Consider the following 21,332-nt stretch of genomic DNA (forward strand, 5'->3'; position numbering starts at 1 on the left):
TTTTGCTGAGGAGGATTCACACTAAAAGCAAATCCATACTGAACAAAATAAGGGATGTATTTCTCTGCCATTATAGTTCTGATGCAGAAAAGCAAAGACATTTTGGTTGAGGTTTTTCCCCATCAGTGCACCTGCTAGGTGAGGAAATAATTATTAACATGGGGTGTGTACAATTTTAGTCTCTTTGAAAATCTCCAAATCTCAGGAATTATCTGGGAAAACTTCCCTGGGCCCTCCCAATTCTCAGATCTAGAGGCTTGCTTATTAACTGAAGCAAACATGTTCTAAAGCTAGCAATTAGTCTTTGTGGCCATAAGCCTTTTATCGCAGAATTCAGATACTTAACTGCCTATTAAAGAAACAAACATTAAATACATAAAAGTGTTCATTTATTTAAATGAATTTCTTGTTTATTTTCTTTAATTTGCTTAAAGATTGCATATTGTGCTGTAGTTTTTGGTTTGCTTCTAATGGGTAAGCGTAATATCTCTGCAAGATGTTTATAGCTGTCAAATGATCTTTCTATTTTGAATTCATGTCTGTTGGCTGAAGCTGAGATTTCTGACCTCCTACAGCAAATTGAATACTGAGGCAACCTTGTTAATTTTCTCCAGTGGAGCTTTGGGGAAAAAGTTAGAACACCTAGAGAAATATATGTTATCATTAATTATGCATCAAGTGTGCCATTTCCCCTCTGAAATCTCAGTTTGAAATGTATGTACTTTTTATTAAGATAACTACTTTGTTATTTCTGTCTAGGTAGTTGGGTTTGATGCATCCACCACAGTGGAAGAATTTTTGAATACTTTGAACCAGGACACAGGAATGAGGAAACCAGCACAGTCTGGATTTGCATTGTTCACAGACGATCCTTCTGGCAGAGATTTAGAGCACTGTCTTCAAGGAAACATTAAGGTGAAACCCAGTCCTTTTAAGGAGCCAAACCCAACAAACAACAAAGAATCTACTCTTTATTATTTGCAAGAAGTTTAGTTTAGGAGTTTTCCAAAAATTTAAGCAATCTGATCTTCACAATAAAAAAAAATATAGGACTTTGTTTCAAAGCCATGGAATTTTTAATACACAATGTACACACACACATACTCCATGTTAAAGAGAAGAAAAGGATTAATGATAATAATACGCTAAATATTAGGGTAATAAGGGTAGAGCTGTGGAAGAGCTAATAAAATTGCTTTCCATTTTTTTTTATTCATTCAGAAATATTTATTGAACTATTTACTGTGTTCCAGGCATTAGGCTGGAAACTGTCGGGAATACAAAAAGGACCAGAAACAGTTCCCACCCACAATGTACTTATAATTTGCTTAGGAAACAGCAGCCTTATACACTGATAGCCTTAAACTAGGGTTGAAATTGATCAATGTTTTAAAAGTGCTGTGAACTTGCACAGAGGGAGAAATTAAGTTCAGCATTGGGAATTAGGAAATACTTGAAATGGACTTTGAAGGATGAATAGAAAATGGACCTGTGGAAACAAAGAAGGGATTTTTTTTTTATATAGTGAAATATAGATGTTTCCATCTAGGGATGGCAACAATTAGAAATATAGAATTACAGTACCACAGAGGACCTTAGAAAAACAGTCTACTTATTTTGCAAATGAGAAAACTGAGGCCTACAGAGGGAAATGATTTGCTAGAAATCAAATAGCTAGAATTGGTCTGTAGCCCTTTCCTTATATTATATTTCAGATTTCTTTGGTATAACTTCAGTTATTCCAATCTTTATAAACTCAGAAGATGGAAAAGTTGCTTCTTCGGTGACCAAATCATGAAAAAATCCTTGGAATCTCCTTGTTTCCAGTCTCATGCATTAAGATTCCTTTTTGAGTAATGCATGGCCACAGTCCAAAGTTAATGTGTGTCCAAGAATGGGCCAAAGAGTAATTTATAATTAAATCCTAAAGTCACGAAGATGCATAAGAACTGGAAACAAAAAGCATGTGTACATTTGGTGTGCTCATATTAATTGAAAATTTTCAGTCTACAAACATATTTGTCTTCAAAATATGTTGATTTTAAAAGTACCATAAATCTCAGCTTTCTACTTCCCTTCTAGATTTGTGACATTATTTCTAAATGGGAACAGGCTTCCAAAGAACAGCAGCCTGGAAAATGTGAAGGTACAAGAACTGTTCGTCTCACTTACAAAAACAGGTGTGTAATACTGTATCCAAATGCCAGAGTATGAGTATACAGTTATATTCAAATCGTATACCTGTAATTTATCTTCCTTTTGAATAGCCTTGAAAGTTATAATGTTTATTTGTACGTTTGCTTTTCTGTAAATGATAACTCTGTTTCTATAGAAAAAAAAACTGTCACATAAAATATTATTTCTAATTCTAGTCTCTTAGGGTCACGAATAAAATAAAAATATAAACTTAGACAAAGCTTATTTTAAAAACTATAGAAAACATGGTAGTTGATACAAGGATGGATTTTTCACTTTCAAATTTTCATTTAACTCTACTACTACATTTTTTGATAAACACTGAATTCTCCAATACCCTACTACAGATCTGTAGTAAGAAATATTTATGTTTGCCCAAGTCTTTTAGAAATGATGTATGTATATTCATTCCTTCTCATTCTTTCATATTCTTTCTCTTTCTCTTAGAGTTTATTGAGCTTCAACTATAAGGCAGTCAATTAGCTAGACACTCTGGGTAAAATGATAATAAAAGCAGACAAAAACCCCGTCCCCGATCTTTTGTAATATACGGGTTAGTGAGGAAGACAGTTGTTAATCGTATACTCATGCTAATGGACATATAATTAGCCATGAAGTTCTCTGAAGGAAGAGAGTACAGGACTGTGAGGGCACTCAGCGAGGAGCCTGACCTAGACTGGAGACACTGGGAGGTGTCTTTGAGGAAATAATGCTTATGCCAAGGTCAGAGGGAGCTGGCAGTGGGAGCATCAAAATATATTGAAAAGGATGTTCAAAGGCCTGAAAAGGGAGATCGCACAGCTTGTTTCAGGAACTGAGAAAATGCCAGTGGAGGTGGAACACATACCTTCTCAACAGATAAGATTTTAATATACTCTGGCATATGATCAGAAACCAGATCTTTTTCTCTTTTTTTAATATTTTCTTTTCTTCATGTATTAGCAGAAGGTGGTACTTAATAAACACTGTTAGATGACCAGCTCTGACCAGCTTACATTAAATATACCAAAATAAAGGTATTTTGCTGGTTTTATTCAAATTTTATATCCCATAAGTTAAGGAAACTATAAAATGTTAGACCAAGAGCCTGGTGGAATTATTGGTGTAGTACTGAATTCTTTCAGAGGTCTACTTTTGGAAGATATTCACAGACTTAAAATTGGAATGCAGGAAGTGAAGACACTGTATAACATAAAAAATGCCTTTGATCCAGTTCAGTATTTCTTTTTCTAATAGCCTATTGCACGGAAATACCCACATAAATGGGTAGAGTATTCTGGTATGTCCTAGTATCTTCTTTGCCTTTTTTTTTTTTTTTTTTTTTGGTAACAGTGAAAAATAACATGTTTATTAATAGGGGAATAGTTAAATAAATGTGGTGCATTCGTATTTTAGACTCCTCCTCTCATACAGTTAACCACTAGAGGGCCACCCACTGTTTGAACAGACTACAGACTCCTTCGATCTGAATAAATGGTATTGTGAACCACTGGAGCTTCTTTACTGAGGGGCTCATGAGCTGTGATGATTTGCCAGAGTTCTGAGTAACAAGAAGGTGACTAGTAGGTGACTATATTAGAAGGTATCTAAGGTTTTAAAATCATGCATTCCTAGAGATAAGGAGCATTGCTTAGATAATGGAAATCTAATGGGCTCTTCTCCTGGAGGACCCTGTTTCCATTGATGGCAACCTTCCTGTGAAGGCCCTTTGGTGTCTGACAAGAAAGGCAAGGTGGAAGACCCATTTGATCTTCTATACAATTGTCTGAGTTCTGTTTAGTGCTAGGGCAGTACATTTCAAAGTGTGGGCCGTGGACTAGCGGTCTCAGGATCACATGGAAACATGTTAGAAATGCAAATTATTAGGCCCCACTACAGACCTACTAGTCAAGAACTCTGGGGCATCAAGCCCAGGAATCTGTGTTTTAGCAGCTCTCCAGATAATTCTTATGCATGCCAAGTTTTGAGAAGCACTGTCTAAAGGTCCTTGTTGCTGCCTCTGTCTTTTGGTCTTACCTTTAGTGGAAGGAACCAGCTCCTGAACCCTGCCCTGCCATATATCTTTATGTAGAAGAGGTTCAGGGATTCTCATTTGGGTTTGTTGGAACAAAATGGAATGACCTCCATGTCTAAGACTATTCCTAATAACCCATACCTTATGATTGCTTAATATATACTAATTCTGATTGTGATGGCTATGATTAGAACCAAAATGAAATTTGGATGAAATGGAAAAAGGTGGTGTAAAAAACACAGATACAAATAATGCGCCAAGTCTAGCAAACACCATTAAAAAGGACAAAGAGAGCTCTGAATAACACATGAGGAGCATTGATGTGTTAAAAAAAAAAAAAAAAAAAAAAAGCCTCATGACTATGTCTTTGACATGAGGAAAAAAAGCAACTCAACTGAAAGGTTTAATTTGTAACAGACGTCTCAAATGGCTGGACAGCCACAGCTATGAGCAAGAGCTGTGTTTCTAAATATGGCCATGCTTTGCATATGTGTATAAATAGCTTAGACAAGGAGCCCTAATTTCCATTGACACAGTTAGGAGGGGACCTGACTGTGACCTGTCACATAGCCAAGGACTTGATTCTTCATCTGCCAAGCAGCACTGTAATAAACAAAACCAAAATACCAATTCTCTTTCTCATGGAATTTTAAATTTATATTTAGCAAGTTATGGAATTTTAATTATTTCGATTCAGGGGTTAAAGACCTAATTAATAGGTTTTGAATCTGTACTCATAGATGACCATTTAGAAACTAACATTTAAATTCTAATCATATTTAAGCTTATTTAATTTGATTTCTTACTGTGTGTTTGAAATTGCAGAAGTCAAGGCACGTTTTTAACAAAACAAAAATGTCAAGGGTCTTTCCCTGAAAGGAACAACACTTCCTTTGCCCCTCTTTTAAAGTAAAGGATTATTTTCAATCATGCTTTGTAGTTAGTATTTTCTGGAACATGGTTTAACATTCCCATCTCTGCCACCTTTAGCTAACTGTAAGAGCATCAGCTGTATCCTTTGGCTCCTAAGCAAAGAAGGATCTCTACAGGTCGTCTAGTTTATCCCATTTCTTCTAGCTATGTTCACCCTAAAAACATTCTAGAATGAAAAGACTCTGTTGTGATTTTAAAGACCTCTAGAGAAGAATACTACTACTAATAATAAAAATAATAACCAACATTTATTGAACATTTACCAACACCAGACCCTGTGCTGAGCTCTTTGTATGCATCATTTCATATAATACTAAAAACAACCCTGTGAGGTAGGTACTATTATTATCTCCATCTTATAGATGAGGAAATAAGCTTTAGAGTGTTAAGTCACTTACCCAAGGGTATGGAAAGGGGATTCTTCAGGATTTGGGGGCAATAATTCCTGTATTTAGCAATTCTCACATACTATTCATTAATCCATTCATGCTATCTACAAGTGCCAGACCTTTTTTGAAGCCCTGGGAATTCAAAGGTGAATAGAATTTCCTTACCCTTTAAAACCTTACGGTTTATAGCAAGAGCCAGACATTTAGCAATGTGATTAATTCTATAACTGGAATAGCGTAGCAGAGCAGTGAAGAACATGGGTTAGAGTCCTGCTCTACCACTCAAGCTACATGGATTTGATTTTCTGACTTCTTGGTCAATTTGGGAACTCTTTAGATCCTCTTCAAATTATCTCCAAATCCCTGTATCACTGTGGGAGCCCAAACTATTTCATTAGGGGTTTGAGCCAATGGTTCCTACCTATCATATTCCTGTATATCCATCCAGATTGTTTTTCCCTTTTTTGCTAATGTTTCATTTTCCCTTCTCTGTTCGATCTTGTTGGCGTGCCAGAAGTGCTAGAAAATGCACTTCAGCTCTGCTTTGCTGTAGCCATTTGTACATTTAGTTCTTTTTCTCCCCCAGCCATATTACCAATTCAAACCCATATTAAGAAACTTCCAGTGGTAACATTTAGGTAAACCCTAGTGGATGACAGTGATGAATGAGACACAGTTCCCAACTTCAAGTGGGGAAAATAAGCTACGTATAAAAATGTAAGCATGTCAAAAAGGGAGGGCATTCGTCTTAAGCTTTATTCTCTTTGTTTTATATCACTATGCTCATATCATTTTGAATTTAAAATTTATTTCTGTTGCCCAGACATATTCTCCTGCCAGTTTTACAGCCCTGCATTATTTGTCATCATGCAGTCATAGACAAAAATGGAGCCTAGGATTTATTTGTTCAGAAACCCACTCTGATTCATACGCTGCTGGGCTGGGTGGGAAGAATGATCACAATTGTGGGGTAAGAGGAGCTTTTCAAAGCACACCCACCGTGCTTCCCTAGGGATTTGGACCTGCTGCCCAGTCCTTCCCCGCTATTTGAGATAATTAGTAGGAGAGATACTGTGACTGATGGGGCTATGCCCTCTCCCTCATGTGGGTGGGGAGAAAAAGGCTGAAAACCGACACTTATAGCCAACTGGGCACATACCTAACCACTACTGGATCTAAATCATTCTTTTCCAGCCACGGTGCTGTCATGGCAGTATTCAGGTGTGTCAAGGTATGGCTTACCCACACCATTGTCACAGCATTTACAGCATTTATAGGATGTACAGTGCCTGTGCCTGATATGCAGCCTGAAGTCCAAGCCCCACAAGTTACGTATACAAATAAATAGCAAAGTGAATAACTAAATAGGATCACTGATGAGATGAAGACCTCCTAGGTAAACAAAAGTCATGCCTCGTTTCAACAAGTAAAAATGATAACACAAACTATTTTTGAGCCCCTAAAGCTGCTTATTAGATCTGGCCAAAAAGTCAAAGCACATTTAAATGTACAAATATTATCTTTTATATCCCCAGAGAAAACCACACCCACCCCCTTATTTGATATTGATTTGGGGTTGATTTTGAATTGAAACCTTCATGTTCTATTCTATGTTGTGTCAAAGGTATTCAGGAAAGATCATGGGTGTTTTGAAAATTGGGTTTATACAACCCATTGAAATAAAGGGTTACAGCATGCGTTCCTTACAAGAAAGGGCATACTTGATTTCACTCAGTGTCTTAGGTTCTTCCTCAGTAACACTTAAGGATTTGGTATTTCAGGGAATAAAAAAATAGCATAGAAGAGTTCCTAAACCTCAACTCCAACCATATCATCAGAGCAGTTTTTCCTCAACATGCTGAAAATGCTATATAGAACAGAAACAGAGGTCATTGGCAACAATGGTCTAAATTTGTATCACTTACAGAACTACGTTAAAACAACTACATCTTAGTCCTCTGGATTTAGCTTTCCTTTCTTCCTTTGTGAGAATATCATTTAATGAGGAATTTCCTCTTATTTTACAGACTATACTTCTCAATGCAAGCTCGTGGAGAGACTGATAGAGAAAAGTTGCTGTTAATGTATCAGACAAATGATCAAATAATAAATGGACTTTTCCCTCTGAACAAGGATCTGGCATTAGAAATGGCAGCTCTTTTAGCTCAGGTAACTTCCATGTTATGTGGAGTAACATATTGAAATAATAAGATACTAATTTCGGCACTGAATTAAATGAGTAAAACAATATACCTTCAGTAATTCTTTAAATTCATTTTGCTATGATTAACACCTTAAAAAGTACAGGCATTATAATTACAGTTTGACTCTGAATAGCTGATTATTGCAATGGTGTAGAATGAGACAGTATTCCATGATACCATATTATCTTTAGTTATAGACAATAGTGGAGTAGTGGCCTTTAGCAAATACTACTAGATGATGATAGTAGCCTAGGGAGGTTAACATAGAAAGGGAACTGAAATGTTTAAATTATAGATTATTTTTCAAAATTAGAATTCAAGTGAAATTTAGATTTAATAACAGTTCTTGAGAGCATGCCTGGGGTCCTAGGCACAGACCCATGGGCAGTACTCCCCACCCAAAAGCAGGTAAGAGGGCACACCAAAAACACCACTTCCATGCAGGTGGCCCACCATAGCCACGACCACAGCCACAGCTTCCAAAAAAGAGGTTCAGCACCACAGCAGCAACTATAGCCACCATGCAGGCATCCCTGGCCCACCAGACACTCAACTTCATTGACATAAGGAGTCAATGACACCAGTAGGGACCAGAAAAAGAAGAGGACATCTCTCTCCTCAAAGCCTACTCCAGAGTAATAGAGGAAGCGACTGCTCTACCAGATGACCAGCCATCAACATTTAATACTAGAAATATGAAAACCCAAGGAAATATGACACCACCAAAAGAATACAGCACTTCTCAAATACCAGACCCTATAGATCAGGAAACCCTTGAAATGACTGAGAAGGAATTCTAAGCAACAATCTTAAAGAAACTCACTGAGATAGGAGAAGACTCAGACAACATAAGGAAATGAGAAAAAAGAAATCCAGGATATGAAAGAAGAAATTTACAAAGAAATTAATACCTTAAGAAAGTATGTAGCAGAATTCATGGAACTGAAAGATTCACTCAGCAAAAAAAATACCAACAAACTGATAGCTTAAGCAGCAAGCTAGAACAAGAAGAAGAAAGAATTTCTGATCTTGAACATAGTCTTTTCAAAATAACCCAAGCAGACAAGAAAAGGAAAAAAGAATTTTTAAAAATGAAGAAAATCTAAGAGAGCTAGCAGACAACCTTAAATGCACAAATATTCAAATCTAAGTGTTCCAGAAGGGGCAGAGAAAGGAAATGGCATGGAAACCTACTCAATGAAATAATAACAGAAAACTTCCCTGGTATAGGGAGAGACTCAGACCTTCAGATCCAGGAGTCTTAAAAATCCCCAAACAGCTTCAACCCAAAAAGATCCTCTCAAAGACACATTATAGTCACACAGGCAAAGCTCAAAGACAAAGAGAAAAATCTTAAAAGAAGCAAGAGAAAAGCATCACCTATAAAGGAGCCCCTATCAGACTAACAGCAGACTTCTCAACAGAATCTCTACAGGCCGGAAGAAAATGGGATATATTCATAATCCTAAAAGAAAAAACTGCCAGCCAAGAATACTATAACCAGCAAGGCTGTTCTATAGAAATGAGGGGGAAATAGTGTATTTTCCAGACAAACAAAAACTGAAGGAGTTCCCCACCACACGACCAGCCCTAAGAGAAATCCTCAAGGAATCCAAAAAACGATAATCTGGAATCCAAAAAACGATAATCACTACCACAAATACACAAAAAAGAACAAAACCCACTAGTAAAACAAAAATGCAAATGAGAAAGAGAAAGAAACTAAATCTTACCACCACAAAAAGCCATAGTGACAATGTAATAATGCCCCTACTTTATTTCAAGCTTTTGATAATTTTGTTCTTGGTCGGTCTAGATAAAGGTTTGTGGGCCGAGCCCGTGGTGCACTTGGGAGAGTGCAGCACTGGGAGTGTGGCGACGCTCCCGCCGCGGGTTCGGATCCTATATAGGAATGGCCGGTGCATTCACTGCCTGAGTACCGGTCACAAAAAAGACAAAAAAAAAAAAAAAAAAATAGATAAAGGTTTGCAAATTTTGTTGAACTTTTTAAAGAATCAGCATTTGGTTTTGTTGATTTGAGAACAGAGATATAGTTTTTTAATTCCCTATTTCATATATTTCTGTTGTAATCTTTGTTATTTCCTACGTATATTTGCTTTTGGTTTAGTTTGCTCTTCTTTTTCTATTTTCATAAGGTAGAAGTTTACATTATGGATTTGAGATTTTTCTTATTTTTAATGTAGGTGTTTACAAGTATAAATTTTTTTCTAAACACTGCATGAGCCCTGCATCCTATAAATTTTGTTATGTTGTGCTGTGATCTTTATCTCAAAGTACTCTCTAATTTCGCTGTGATTTTTCTTTTTACCCATTGTTTATTTAGGAGAGTGTTGTTTAATTTCCACACATTTGTGAGTTTTCTAAATTTCTTTTTGTTATTGTGTTCAAAGACATATTTTCTATTATCTTCAGCTTTTTTTTAAAAAACAAGGAAAAATTTAAACTAACAAAAAAAGTTTATGGAAAGATTTCTGTTATCTTTCAATTCTGTTTTTCCATGAATTTTCTGAAGTGCCCTTGTGTTTGTATTTTGTTTTATTGATTTTTTATGTAATATATGTTGTTAAACTTGGGTATTTAATTTCTGTTCTTGATTTCTTTTTAAGGGGACTTGTTGATTTCTTAGAATTTGCCTTTGAAAAGTTCATTTATCTTCCTCTGTTGAAATTAATTTGATATTTGCAAGCTTTTGGAAGACTTTAGAGAGCTATTTCAAATAACTGTAGAAATTATAAAATGAAATATGTAAATTTTAATAAGTTCTTCATCTCCAGTTTTTGTGAAAATTTGAAGCCCTACTTTCTACAAAGTATTTCGTATTCATGTTATTCAGTTTATGTATTTGTATTTGAACAAATAAATGTGTATATCCTTAAAAAATAATAATAACAGTTTTTATGTGTATTAGTCCACTTATGTTGCTTATAACAAAATATGTGGAACTGGGTAATTTATAAAGAAAATGAAATTTATTGCTTACAGTTTCTAAGCCTGGAAAGTCCAAAGTCCATCTGGTGGTGGTGACAACGACCCAGGAGTCTCACACTGCAAGATGGTGGAAGCCGACAGAGCAGAGAGAGAGACAGACAGACAGACAGACTTTCTTCTTCTTTTAAAGCCCTCAGCACCACACCCCTGACCACCATTTTTAATCCATTCACTACTGCATGGTCCTACAGTCCAATCACCTCTTCAAGGCTCCACCTTTCAATTACCATAATAGGATTTCCCACCTTCTTAACAGTCACAGTGGAGCTAAGTTTGTAATACATAAAGCTTGGGGGACACAATTCAAGGTTCAGGGAGCTTTGGGGGGACATAATTCAATCCATTACATTATATATGATTATAAATTTTATAATCACACAATCATGACAAATAGATTGATGTATTACATATTAAAAGAGTATTTAGAAAAAATAAAATTGGTTTTCTTTTTTAAAACTCGTGTCAATATCTTATATTTTCTTTTTTGGATTTCCAATTAGGTGGAGATTGGAGATTTTGAAAGACCTTTCTCAACTCCGGCAGGGCATGTTACCAATCAGTGCAAAGTAAATCAAACTCTAAAACAAGTCATAGAGAAATTTTATCCTAAAAGGTACAGAGATGGCTGTTCTGAAGAACAGTTAAGGTAAGGAAATATTTGTAATTCTTTAGAAGGTAGAGTCATACTAGTTTTTTGGTATTTTTCTGTTCAATTTTAAGAGTGAAAAAAATTGTGACAGTTTTCTCAAGATTTTTTAATACCATTGAGCCCTAAGAGGTTATAGATATTTTAAAGATGTTCCCTGAAGCTTTAGAATCTGTATTTTAAAATTTTAATGGAAAAATATTACTTTAATTTAGACCTACTTTTCATTTGATTTTATTCATTCTTGTCCAAATTAATCCTGATAATAAATAAGACAAAAAAATTGGCCAATAATATGTTTAATTTTATGAAGTGTTTACCAGAAAGTTTTTATCTCATAGGATATTCCATTATAAACAAATTGAAATAAAAATAAACTATGTTCTTACACAAGACTTTTTAATATTGAGTTTTAAACTCAATTTAGAGTTTCAGTTTTAGAGAGCATATAAAGAAAAGCTGGTTAGATTAAAAAATAGAGGCAAATCCAACTGGTCATGAGTTTTCCAAAACATTTAAGATGAGCCTTTCGTCTGTGTCTTTGTGATGTGATTTGAGAAGTTTCTCCCTACATCCAACATCTCTCTAAGCCAGGAGCAGCAGTACCTAAAATTCTTCCATGAGGGATCCATCATTAGGTTCTACTTCCCGTATGTACTTTTATTTAAAAATGAAAATGTTCCCATGAGAAATTACCTTTTAAACTAATTTACACTAATGTTTGATGTTAGCTATTCATATTTTTAAAATTTACTTGCTAGGGGTAACTAGGTCATGCTGAGAACACTAATAGTATGAGAATCTGGTGAAAGAAATGCTCCAAAAAGGACAAGGAGTAGACAGTGGTGACATGAGAGTCACAAACTAACAGTTTTACCTAGGTTATGCCTCAGTATCCCAGTTGTGCCTAGGATCGCTCAAGGAGAACTTTATCTTGGGAGGATCATACATTGTTTGTGTTTTTGAATTTGTCTTTTTGTTTTTGTTCTTTTCTTTTTTAGGCAGCTTTGCCAGCGACTTTCAACCAGATGGATGGCCCTCCGGGGACACAGTGCTGCTGATTGTGTGCGCATTTATTTGACAGTAGCCAGGAAGTGGCCATTCTTTGGTGCCAAGTTGTTTCTTGCAAAAGTAAGAAAGAAGGAGAGGGAGATGCATAATAAAAACCTTTGTGTACACAGTAGACCAGATTTATCCCAGATTTAGTAGAGTTGGCTTTTTTTAAAAAAAAATGAGGAAATTCCCAACAATTTGACGAAAACAATGAAGGGACATTAGGGAAAGGGCAGACAAGCTTCTCTTCTTTCCTCTGTTGAACTTTCCCCTACACTAAATCATTTCTTAGACTCATTAGGCTAATCCTGAGATTGTAAACAACATAAACAAAGAACATATGTCTGAACTCTGCTTTCTTCTCTTCATTTCATTCATCCACTCACTCTTTTACTCTCATTCATTTGCTTGTTTATTTAGTAAGTATTTACTGAGTTTTGTTTGCCAAACATTGAGCTAAGCTCTAAGGATACATAAACCCATGGTTTCTGATGGGTTGTGCCGAAAATTCCAGGACTATTTCACTCTGTATAGTCCAGTGTTGCAGCAGGACTGTAAGCAAACCACTGTATGGCAAATCATTAGGAGTGACATGAACAGAGTGCTTCAGAAATACTGAGGAAGGAGATTAACCCTGCCAGGTGAATGGCCAGTGCTTTCTATTGAACCACGCACTTTGTACTCTCTATGGCTCTTAAGATACATTCTGCTTTGTGTTATATTTTTCTGTGCGTTTCTTTTATCCTCAGTAATAAGTTGCACAATTCTTGAGAATGTAGACTCACTATTCCTAAAATCCTCCTCTGGTGCCCACCATAATACGTTGCTCATAATTATCACTTAATAAATACTTGCTGAATAGTTGTGCAATATTGGACAAGTTGGTTAACCTCTCTGGACCTCAATTTCCTCATTTATTAATTAACAACTTGGACTAGAAAGTAAAATCTAAGGTATCTAACTCTAAATCTATGATTGACTATGTTATTGTTAAGTAAGAAATTATTTTTGCTCCTGAAACTGGATGCTGTACACTAAGTTGACAGAAAAATGATAAAGTTAGTATTTTTAAGCATCTATATTTGCAGGGAGTTGGACATATGTTTTAAAAAAGATATAAAGAATAGATGTGAACACAGATCACCATTTTATAATAGATTTTAACTTCAGCATTGGAAAGAATATTAAATATCCTTCTCTGCTTTGATACATTCTGTGCTTGTTGGCACAAAATGTTATTTTTAAATAATACTGCATCTCAAGTTGCATGATAGACATCTCCTTTTTGCTCCCTTTTCTTGCTTTATAACAGAAAGGCACCTTTTTTTGTTTAATGGGTCCCTTTTTGTGTGTGTGTGGTAAAATACACGTAACATGAAATTTACCATTTTAACCATTTTTAAGTGTACAGTTCTGTGGAATTAAGTACATTCACATTGTTGTGCTACTATCACCAGCATCCATCCCCAGAACTTTATCCTCCCAACCGGAAACTCTATATCCATCAAACATGAATTCTCTATTCTCTCCTCACACCCCTCAGCTCCTGGCAACCATCATTCTAATTTCTGTCTTTATGAATTTGACTACTCTAGGAACCTCATATAAAAGAAATCATACAATATTTGTCCTTTTGTTATTGGTTTATTTCACTTAATATAGTGTCCTCAAGGCTCATCCATGTTGTATAGCACATGTCAACATGTCCTTCCTTTCTAAGGTTAAACAACATTCCACTGTGTGTATATACCATATTTTGTTTATCCTTTCACTTGTCAATGGACACTTGAGTTGAAATTCATCCTTTTTAGTGCTTGCCTAACCTTTGCACACCAGCTCTCAACAGACCTAGGGTTTCTTATATATGAGATGCTAATAAGCTTTAGTACACACAAATAACACAAGATTCATCTCAGTTCCTTATCTATAGTCTTGACATTCTTTTATAAGATTTAAGAGAAGTAATTAAGATTTTGCTAGAATTTTAGTAGTTAACAGAACTAAACAATCATCAGCACCAGGCTCTCCCAAGTGAGCTAACTGGCCAGCCCTGAACAAAGCAGTCATTGTGGAGTGCTGAAACACATGCATGGATCTTAATTGTGTTGTAGTGGTGGGAGATTCTTTTTATTAAGATAATTTCATCTCTTTTGCAATAAAAAATGTGTTGGAAATTTTAGTATTTCTCATTACTTCTGATCACACAGTTTTATATTTCTTTTTTATTCTTTTTTATTAGACATTCAATATAAAATTTAATAAACTTTCAGTAGAAACGTGCAGTTATAATAATAATCCTTTACCTTGTAATAGCACTACACACCTTATAAAAGCACATTAATATATTTTGTTTCATTAGGATTTGGGTGATTATAGAAACCTTAAAAGCTTTGTTGACTATTAGCCTCTTGAAACAAAAGAAAACTAAGATATAAATATTATTGTTCTCATGCTAAAGATGAGAAAATTGAGCCTCAAAGAGATTAAGTAGCTTTTCCAAATGTATAGATTAATAAATGGTAGATTTGGGTCTCAAAGCCAGGTCTTCTAATGTCGTATTCACTGCTCATTCTAGTATACTACACTGCCTCTTCCCCAAGAGAGATTTTTAATAATAAGGTTTTCTTTTTGTTGTTTAATGGCAAATCTTACATGGCATTTAGACTGAAAAATTTCTGTAATTCTGCTTACCATTTATAATATAGTGTATTTTCACCTCTTTATAGCCCATAACTCCACCATCACTTGGAAGTTCTTTTATGTGGCTGGCTATACATGAGGATGGTTTAAGCATCTTAGAATACAACTCCATGGTAAGATTAAATCCTAAAATTTTTCACCAAGTCAATTATTTTCATTGCCCAGTATACCATAAACAAAAGGTAATGATATCTTAATCTGATTTTTCTCATACACAGAAAATATTCTTCCTAATACTGTATTATGAATAGTCATTTTACAAATACAACTGTGATTATAATTTAGTCTTTTAAACAAGATAAGATAGGTTGTCTATTGTGTATAAGAAAAATATTAAGCTATCATGATTAAATTGCAATCATGGTTGTATTTGTGAAATGACTATTTTTTTCAAGTGTTAGAAAGACTGTTTCCTGTGTAAAATAAAAATCTTGAAGATATTATTAAAGTAAAAGTTTTAATTACCAAAGTTTATGTTCAGTTTCACTAAGGCTTCTATAACATAATTTCTATAATTACCCATAATATCACTTACCAGTTCACTTATACATATACAGTATCTTAGAGCTTTTCACATAACTAAAAATAAAGCCAAACTATGCTTTCTATATGTTTATCTGAAATTTACATTATTTTTATCATAGTTCATGTGTCAGATTATTTAGTATTTATGTTTTTACTTATCTAGAGGGCAGAAACTGCTAAACACACCTGGCAGGTGTAGTGGACTCTTCTTACCTGTGGCTATAGTTAGAGATCATGAAAATTTTTTAGAAACCAGACTGTCCTTTAGTGTTACAGTTACTGTTTCCCCTTATAATTGTGGAAAAAAAAAAAAACTTTTTTGAAGAAGTTTGTATTTTCTGAATGCCTTTTAGTTCTTAAGTGGATAACTTGAAGACAGATTATAAAATCAGTGACTTAAAGTCACCAAAAAACTGTATACTGGTACTGAGTTACCTTAGTTAAGTAAACTAGTTTCCTAGATCCCATACAGGCCAGGAAGTAGGCATTGGTGGGAAATAGATGCAGAGGCATGCAGTGCCAGAATGGCTTGCTCAGTCTTGCAAGCTAAGAGTTAGATATGCAGATTCCTTTACTTTTATGCTGTACATTTTTTAATTAGATTTTTAAAATTGTTTTAAAAACACATTGGGAAAAATATTTGTTGCATATATGACAAAGGTTTGATATTCTTAATATACACAGATGTCTTATAAAATATCAAGAAATTATGACATACCAAGAGACAAATAGGTCAAGACAGTTTACAAAAGAAAAAATACAAATGTTCAATAAATGTATTTAAAAATTTTAATTTCATTAGTAATGAAATTAATGCAATTGAAGACAGTGAGATTCTACTTTTCACCCATCAGGTTGCAGAGATTTAAAAGAATGATGATATCCAGTGTTAGCAGGACTATGGTGCTGGGAAAGTGAATGGGTATAACCTTTCCTGGAGAAGTTTTGAAACATTCTCAGAAATTGTCCTTACTTTTTGAGCTAGCAATTCCTTTTGTTTGGTTTTATAAAAAAGAAATAATTAGGTATTTGCATTATAAAATATGTCCAAAAATATTCATTGGAGTATTGCTTAAGATAGTAACAACTAAAAAATTATTACTGCAGTAGGAGATTGATTAAATAAAGAATTGTGTATAAAGTCATTTAAAATGATGTTATACAAGTACATTTGTTGTCATGGAAAGATCTTCCCAATATGTTTTTAAGTTAAAAAAAGGAGCAGAATGCTAAACAGTATGCATGATACTGTCTCTGTTTCTGTGTGTCAAATTCTATCTATCAGAGTAAACCATATTGATTTACCAATATTTGACCATTTTAACCCTAAAAATTATCAGTTTCATATGGCTCAACCTAACATGTATATGACATATCTGAAAGGGCATATTAAAAATTATTAACAGTGGTTTTCCACTAGATGCTGGAGTATAGGTGCTTTTTATTTTCTTCTTGTGTTTTCTGATTTTTTTAATGAGTTATTTGTTTCAGAATCAAAATGTATTTTAATTGTAAAGGTGGGTTGTGCCTAAATAAAGTTAGTAACACTATCTATTTTGGATCATACTAGATTTGATTTTAGAAAATAATTTTTTGTCTTATACCATAATTAATATTAGTCATCATTATTTTAATGGAGATATATGTTATTAATCATTTCTCATCTTTTTTTGAAAGTAAAAAGCATGTAACATTTTTACTTTTTCTTCTCTTTGAAGAGGTTAATAGTCAGCTATGTATATAAGAGTCTAATGACCTTTGGAGGTTATCAAGATGATTTTATGATAGTCATTAACAATACGCACTCAAAGGACAAACCAACAGAGAAATTACTTTTTGCCATGGCAAAACCCAAGGTGAGTGGAAGCCTTTCTGTCAATTTTTTAAGCTAGTTTTTTTTTAACGTAAAACGTTTATTGAGCAAAGACTATGTTCCAGATAGGAAAATAGGTATTACTTATAATTAACCTTGGCTCCAAATTCTGGCTTACCTCATCTTTCTAAGCCTTGGTTTCTTTCACCTAAAAATGGTATGATAATATTACCCACTTCTTTCAACTTAAGAAATTAAATGAAGGAAGTTTTTTTGTAAAGTACTTAGCCCAGTGCCTGGTGTACAGAAGGTTCAAAATAAATGGTCATTTGTAAGTTGTTGTTGTTAAATACTTTATACACGTTCACATTATCTTATCTACTTGGGGTTATTCATCTCATGGACTCATTAGAGAAAAGAGCAGATTTATAGTTAAAACATACTTGTTCCTTTATTATTTTTAACAAACTATGTAGTTTTAATGTCTCTCAGTAAAAGCAATAATCAAAAGAATTACATTCTAAAATGTAATTCTAATTTTAGTAACAAATGAGAAATTGATTTTCCTAAAATTTCAACTGTCCTAAAATTGTCAACTAAAAGAGTCTACTTCAGAATCTGAAGCTTTTTTGAAAAGTGGCAGATATCTTTCTTAATTAAGTCTATATTTAAGTGAAGGCAGTTCTCCATTAAGTACAGAAGATCGTGGTATACTCAGTACTTTAGCTTAAATAAAGGGTTGATATGACACACTGAATTTCTTAATTCATAAATTCACAAATGTGGCTTAAGATAATTGATAGAGTTGTACTACTGACTGTTACATTTCTATATATCACCACTAACTTTGACTGTTTTTTGAGAGTCACTCTGCTGGTTTGAGAAATTTTGGAAAGATGTGTCAGGGCCTTGACGTTGCTGGACACGTAAATACTTCATTGTTTGATCTAGAGAGAAGGGAATTCTGATAGCCTGGGCACTTGCAAATGGAGATCACCCATGGCCAACCCTTTACTTTTTTGGAAGTGATGCGAACTCTCAGGAGTATAACAATTGTGTTTTCCTCATTTTAGATTCTTGAAATCACTCTTTTGATCGCCAGTTACATAAACAACTTCCATCAGCAAAAGGCAGCATTTCACCACCTCTCTGCTCCAGCGCTGCTCTCAGCCCAGACCCAGGGACCCCAAGCCAGGGGAATGGGAAGCCAGCCCCTTCTGTCAAGCAGCAGACCGACCAAAGGTCCCACCTTACTCTGAAAGCTCAGGAGCCTGAATATTCACTCATTGTCCTCTATGCAATGGCTACATTAGCTCCAAACAAGTCATTTACACTCTGGCAGCATGGCACCCACACAAGTATTCCAAACTAACAATAATGGGGGTTACTCTCAAATGAATCCTAATGATAAAGTAGAAACACAAACTTGCCAACACACTAATTTTCTCTTGGAGTAATTGAGTTAGAAGTAATCATTTTTTCATTTTTTTCATCTCCCTTCTCTCTTGTCATCAGACGCATTGTGCAATTTGGCTTTTCTTTTCTTTTTAGTATTCTGGCAATCGTTAGAGAGGGAAATTCCAAACTCTCATTTGGTAAACTAGTTGATTATTTGCAAATGCTCACTGCCAAAAAATTGAGTACTGTAATTAAATGTGCTTTTAATTAATGATATGGTATTTGGAAAGGAATAGAGTACATAGTGTAAGAAATAGCTGCAGGGTGGTGGGCCGAGGTAAATTTTTAGAGCAAGTACAATAAATCTTCTGGCTCTGTGAATCATTATGTGAGAAAACAGGAGCTAGGTAACCAGGACCTATGTGGTATTAGAAAGTATACCCTGTCACCTTTTTAGATCACTGGAGTGTAAAATTTAAAAAGAGGTAGTGATTTTTAACATTCTTTGGCTGTCAACATAGCCCAGGTTTACTGGAATATTGCCCACACTTCATTGCATTTGGTGCTGGGTCGTGTTGACCTTGCTTTGTTAAATAATAATATCTTTGAAAACAAATACTATCCTTAAAGCTTTACCCTTCATACAGTCCTAATTATAGTTTGAAAATATTTCTAAAAATATTTTTTAAAGAAAATTATTCTTTTGTCAAAGGAGATAAAATTTTAGTTTAAAGAGTCTTGAAATGCATTTCTTTACTAGTTTACGTAAGTGGTCAGTACATTCCAGTGTGTATTAAAACAATGTAATTAGTGTTCATGATAAACATGAAACTGTGATAAGACATGAAAATTATATTATAAAAATGTTTAATTGTAATAGTAATCCTGAGTATACTTAATTTTATTTATGTGTAGAATATTTGTATTTATTTTTTGGACATATATTTATCACTTTGTGTGTAGTATTTTTTTTAACCAGTTTGAGAAAAATATTAGCTGCTGAATTAATTTGTTGGCAGAGCCTTCATATTTTCTTCTTTGCTGCTTTCGCCCTGTGGCAATGTACTGCTCTCCCACTAAGCCTTTAAAAAAGGTTCCATCCATATGAGCATCCTTAGAAGGTGCAGAGCCAAGAAAAACACTGGTCAAGTAATATCGTGCTTTATTGGGAATGACAAAAAGATTTTAAAAACTGCACAGAAATACAAGGGTACTTCAGAATGTTCATGGAAAAATACAATTGAAAGATGATTTGAATCTTTCCATAAACTTTTTGAAGGCTTCCTCATATATTTGACTATTTTCCCTACATCTTTTGAGCTACAACCACTCACCAAGGAAGCAAATTAGGTCTTGAGAATAAACTGGCTGCCAGTTTGGGATGACTCTCCGGAAACTTTTGGCTGACATACAGCAGTTTCTAAGTTCCCAGAAAGCTATTTAATAATTAGTTGGTGAGCCAGAGGCTTGGCAGAAATGTGTGAGGACTTTATTCTCAGGCAATAGTTTGTTCACTGTCTGGGAAGAACCCCCGCCCCCAAAATCTTTTAATAAGTAGTGAAGGCTTAGCTTAAACTATAGTACCTTAAACTTGGCATTTATGTTTGATAGAGCAGAGATAAAATATTTTGATGGAAAGAAATCAATTTTCTGTAACTGATGATGTGAAAATTTTATTTTCTGGGAAATTACTTATATAGCCATTTAAAAAATTCAAAGTATGTTATGATTGGTTACAAGAGAATAATGTTACATGTTTAATTGTAATATTTGTCTCCTATCATTTTCTTCCCTTTCAATCATAATAAATGATTTACAAAACGCATTTTGAGCATTATCTTTTGAATAATCTTCAAGAAATACCTGATGTTTTCATTGTCAAATCTGAGGTGTACTAGTAGTGAAAATGGTAGTTATTACCTCCTTGTCTGCATTCATGCTTTGTCTTCAGTGTTGCTTTATTTTATCCATATGAAAGGAAGCTGTTTGGCAAATCCTAATTTGAATACATATGTATGTACATTGGACACCTATATAATATGTAAATAGATAGAAATTTTGGTTCTCCCATGATTTCATCTAAAATTTATTTCTAAAAATTCTATTTTAAAAGTAGAATTTTTAATTCTAAAAATTGTCCTAAAAATGTATTTTAAATGTTCTGGATTGTGTATGTGTGTGTATGTGTTTGTGTGTGAGTGCATGTACATGCAGGTTTGTGCCCTTAAAGTCAAATACCGCTATAGCTTTGAAATGAATTTAACTCTAAATCTACAAAAATTAGTCACAACTTATAAAGAGTCTATGTGTTGAAAATGTGTTTAATAGTTGGTTGTTTGGAATTTTTTTCCATAAAAAAATACATGGTGGTCAGGTTCCTAGAACAACACTTTTAACCCATAATTGTAAGTATAATCCTGAAGAACTAACCACCATGGGTAACCATATTTCT

General features: G+C 34.3%; 1 protein-coding gene across 1 annotated transcript in view; it reads left to right on the top strand.

The window, feature by feature from the left end:
- The window catches only part of PLEKHH2 (pleckstrin homology, MyTH4 and FERM domain containing H2), a 104,100-nt gene extending 85,359 nt beyond the window's left edge, over window positions 1-18,741 (top strand). Inside the window, exons 22-29 of the mRNA XM_063078897.1 lie at window positions 760-915; window positions 2,083-2,180; window positions 7,560-7,701; window positions 11,246-11,391; window positions 12,393-12,522; window positions 15,171-15,257; window positions 17,388-17,525; window positions 18,556-18,741. Of these exons, the coding sequence (XP_062934967.1) occupies window positions 760-915; window positions 2,083-2,180; window positions 7,560-7,701; window positions 11,246-11,391; window positions 12,393-12,522; window positions 15,171-15,257; window positions 17,388-17,525; window positions 18,556-18,741 (1,083 nt within the window). The remainder of the gene's footprint in view (window positions 1-759; window positions 916-2,082; window positions 2,181-7,559; window positions 7,702-11,245; window positions 11,392-12,392; window positions 12,523-15,170; window positions 15,258-17,387; window positions 17,526-18,555) is intronic.
- Window positions 18,742-21,332: the final 2,591 nt, after the last annotated feature.

Source organism: Cynocephalus volans, chromosome 14 (genome assembly GCF_027409185.1).
Source record: "Cynocephalus volans isolate mCynVol1 chromosome 14, mCynVol1.pri, whole genome shotgun sequence".
NCBI lineage: Eukaryota > Metazoa > Chordata > Mammalia > Dermoptera > Cynocephalidae > Cynocephalus > Cynocephalus volans.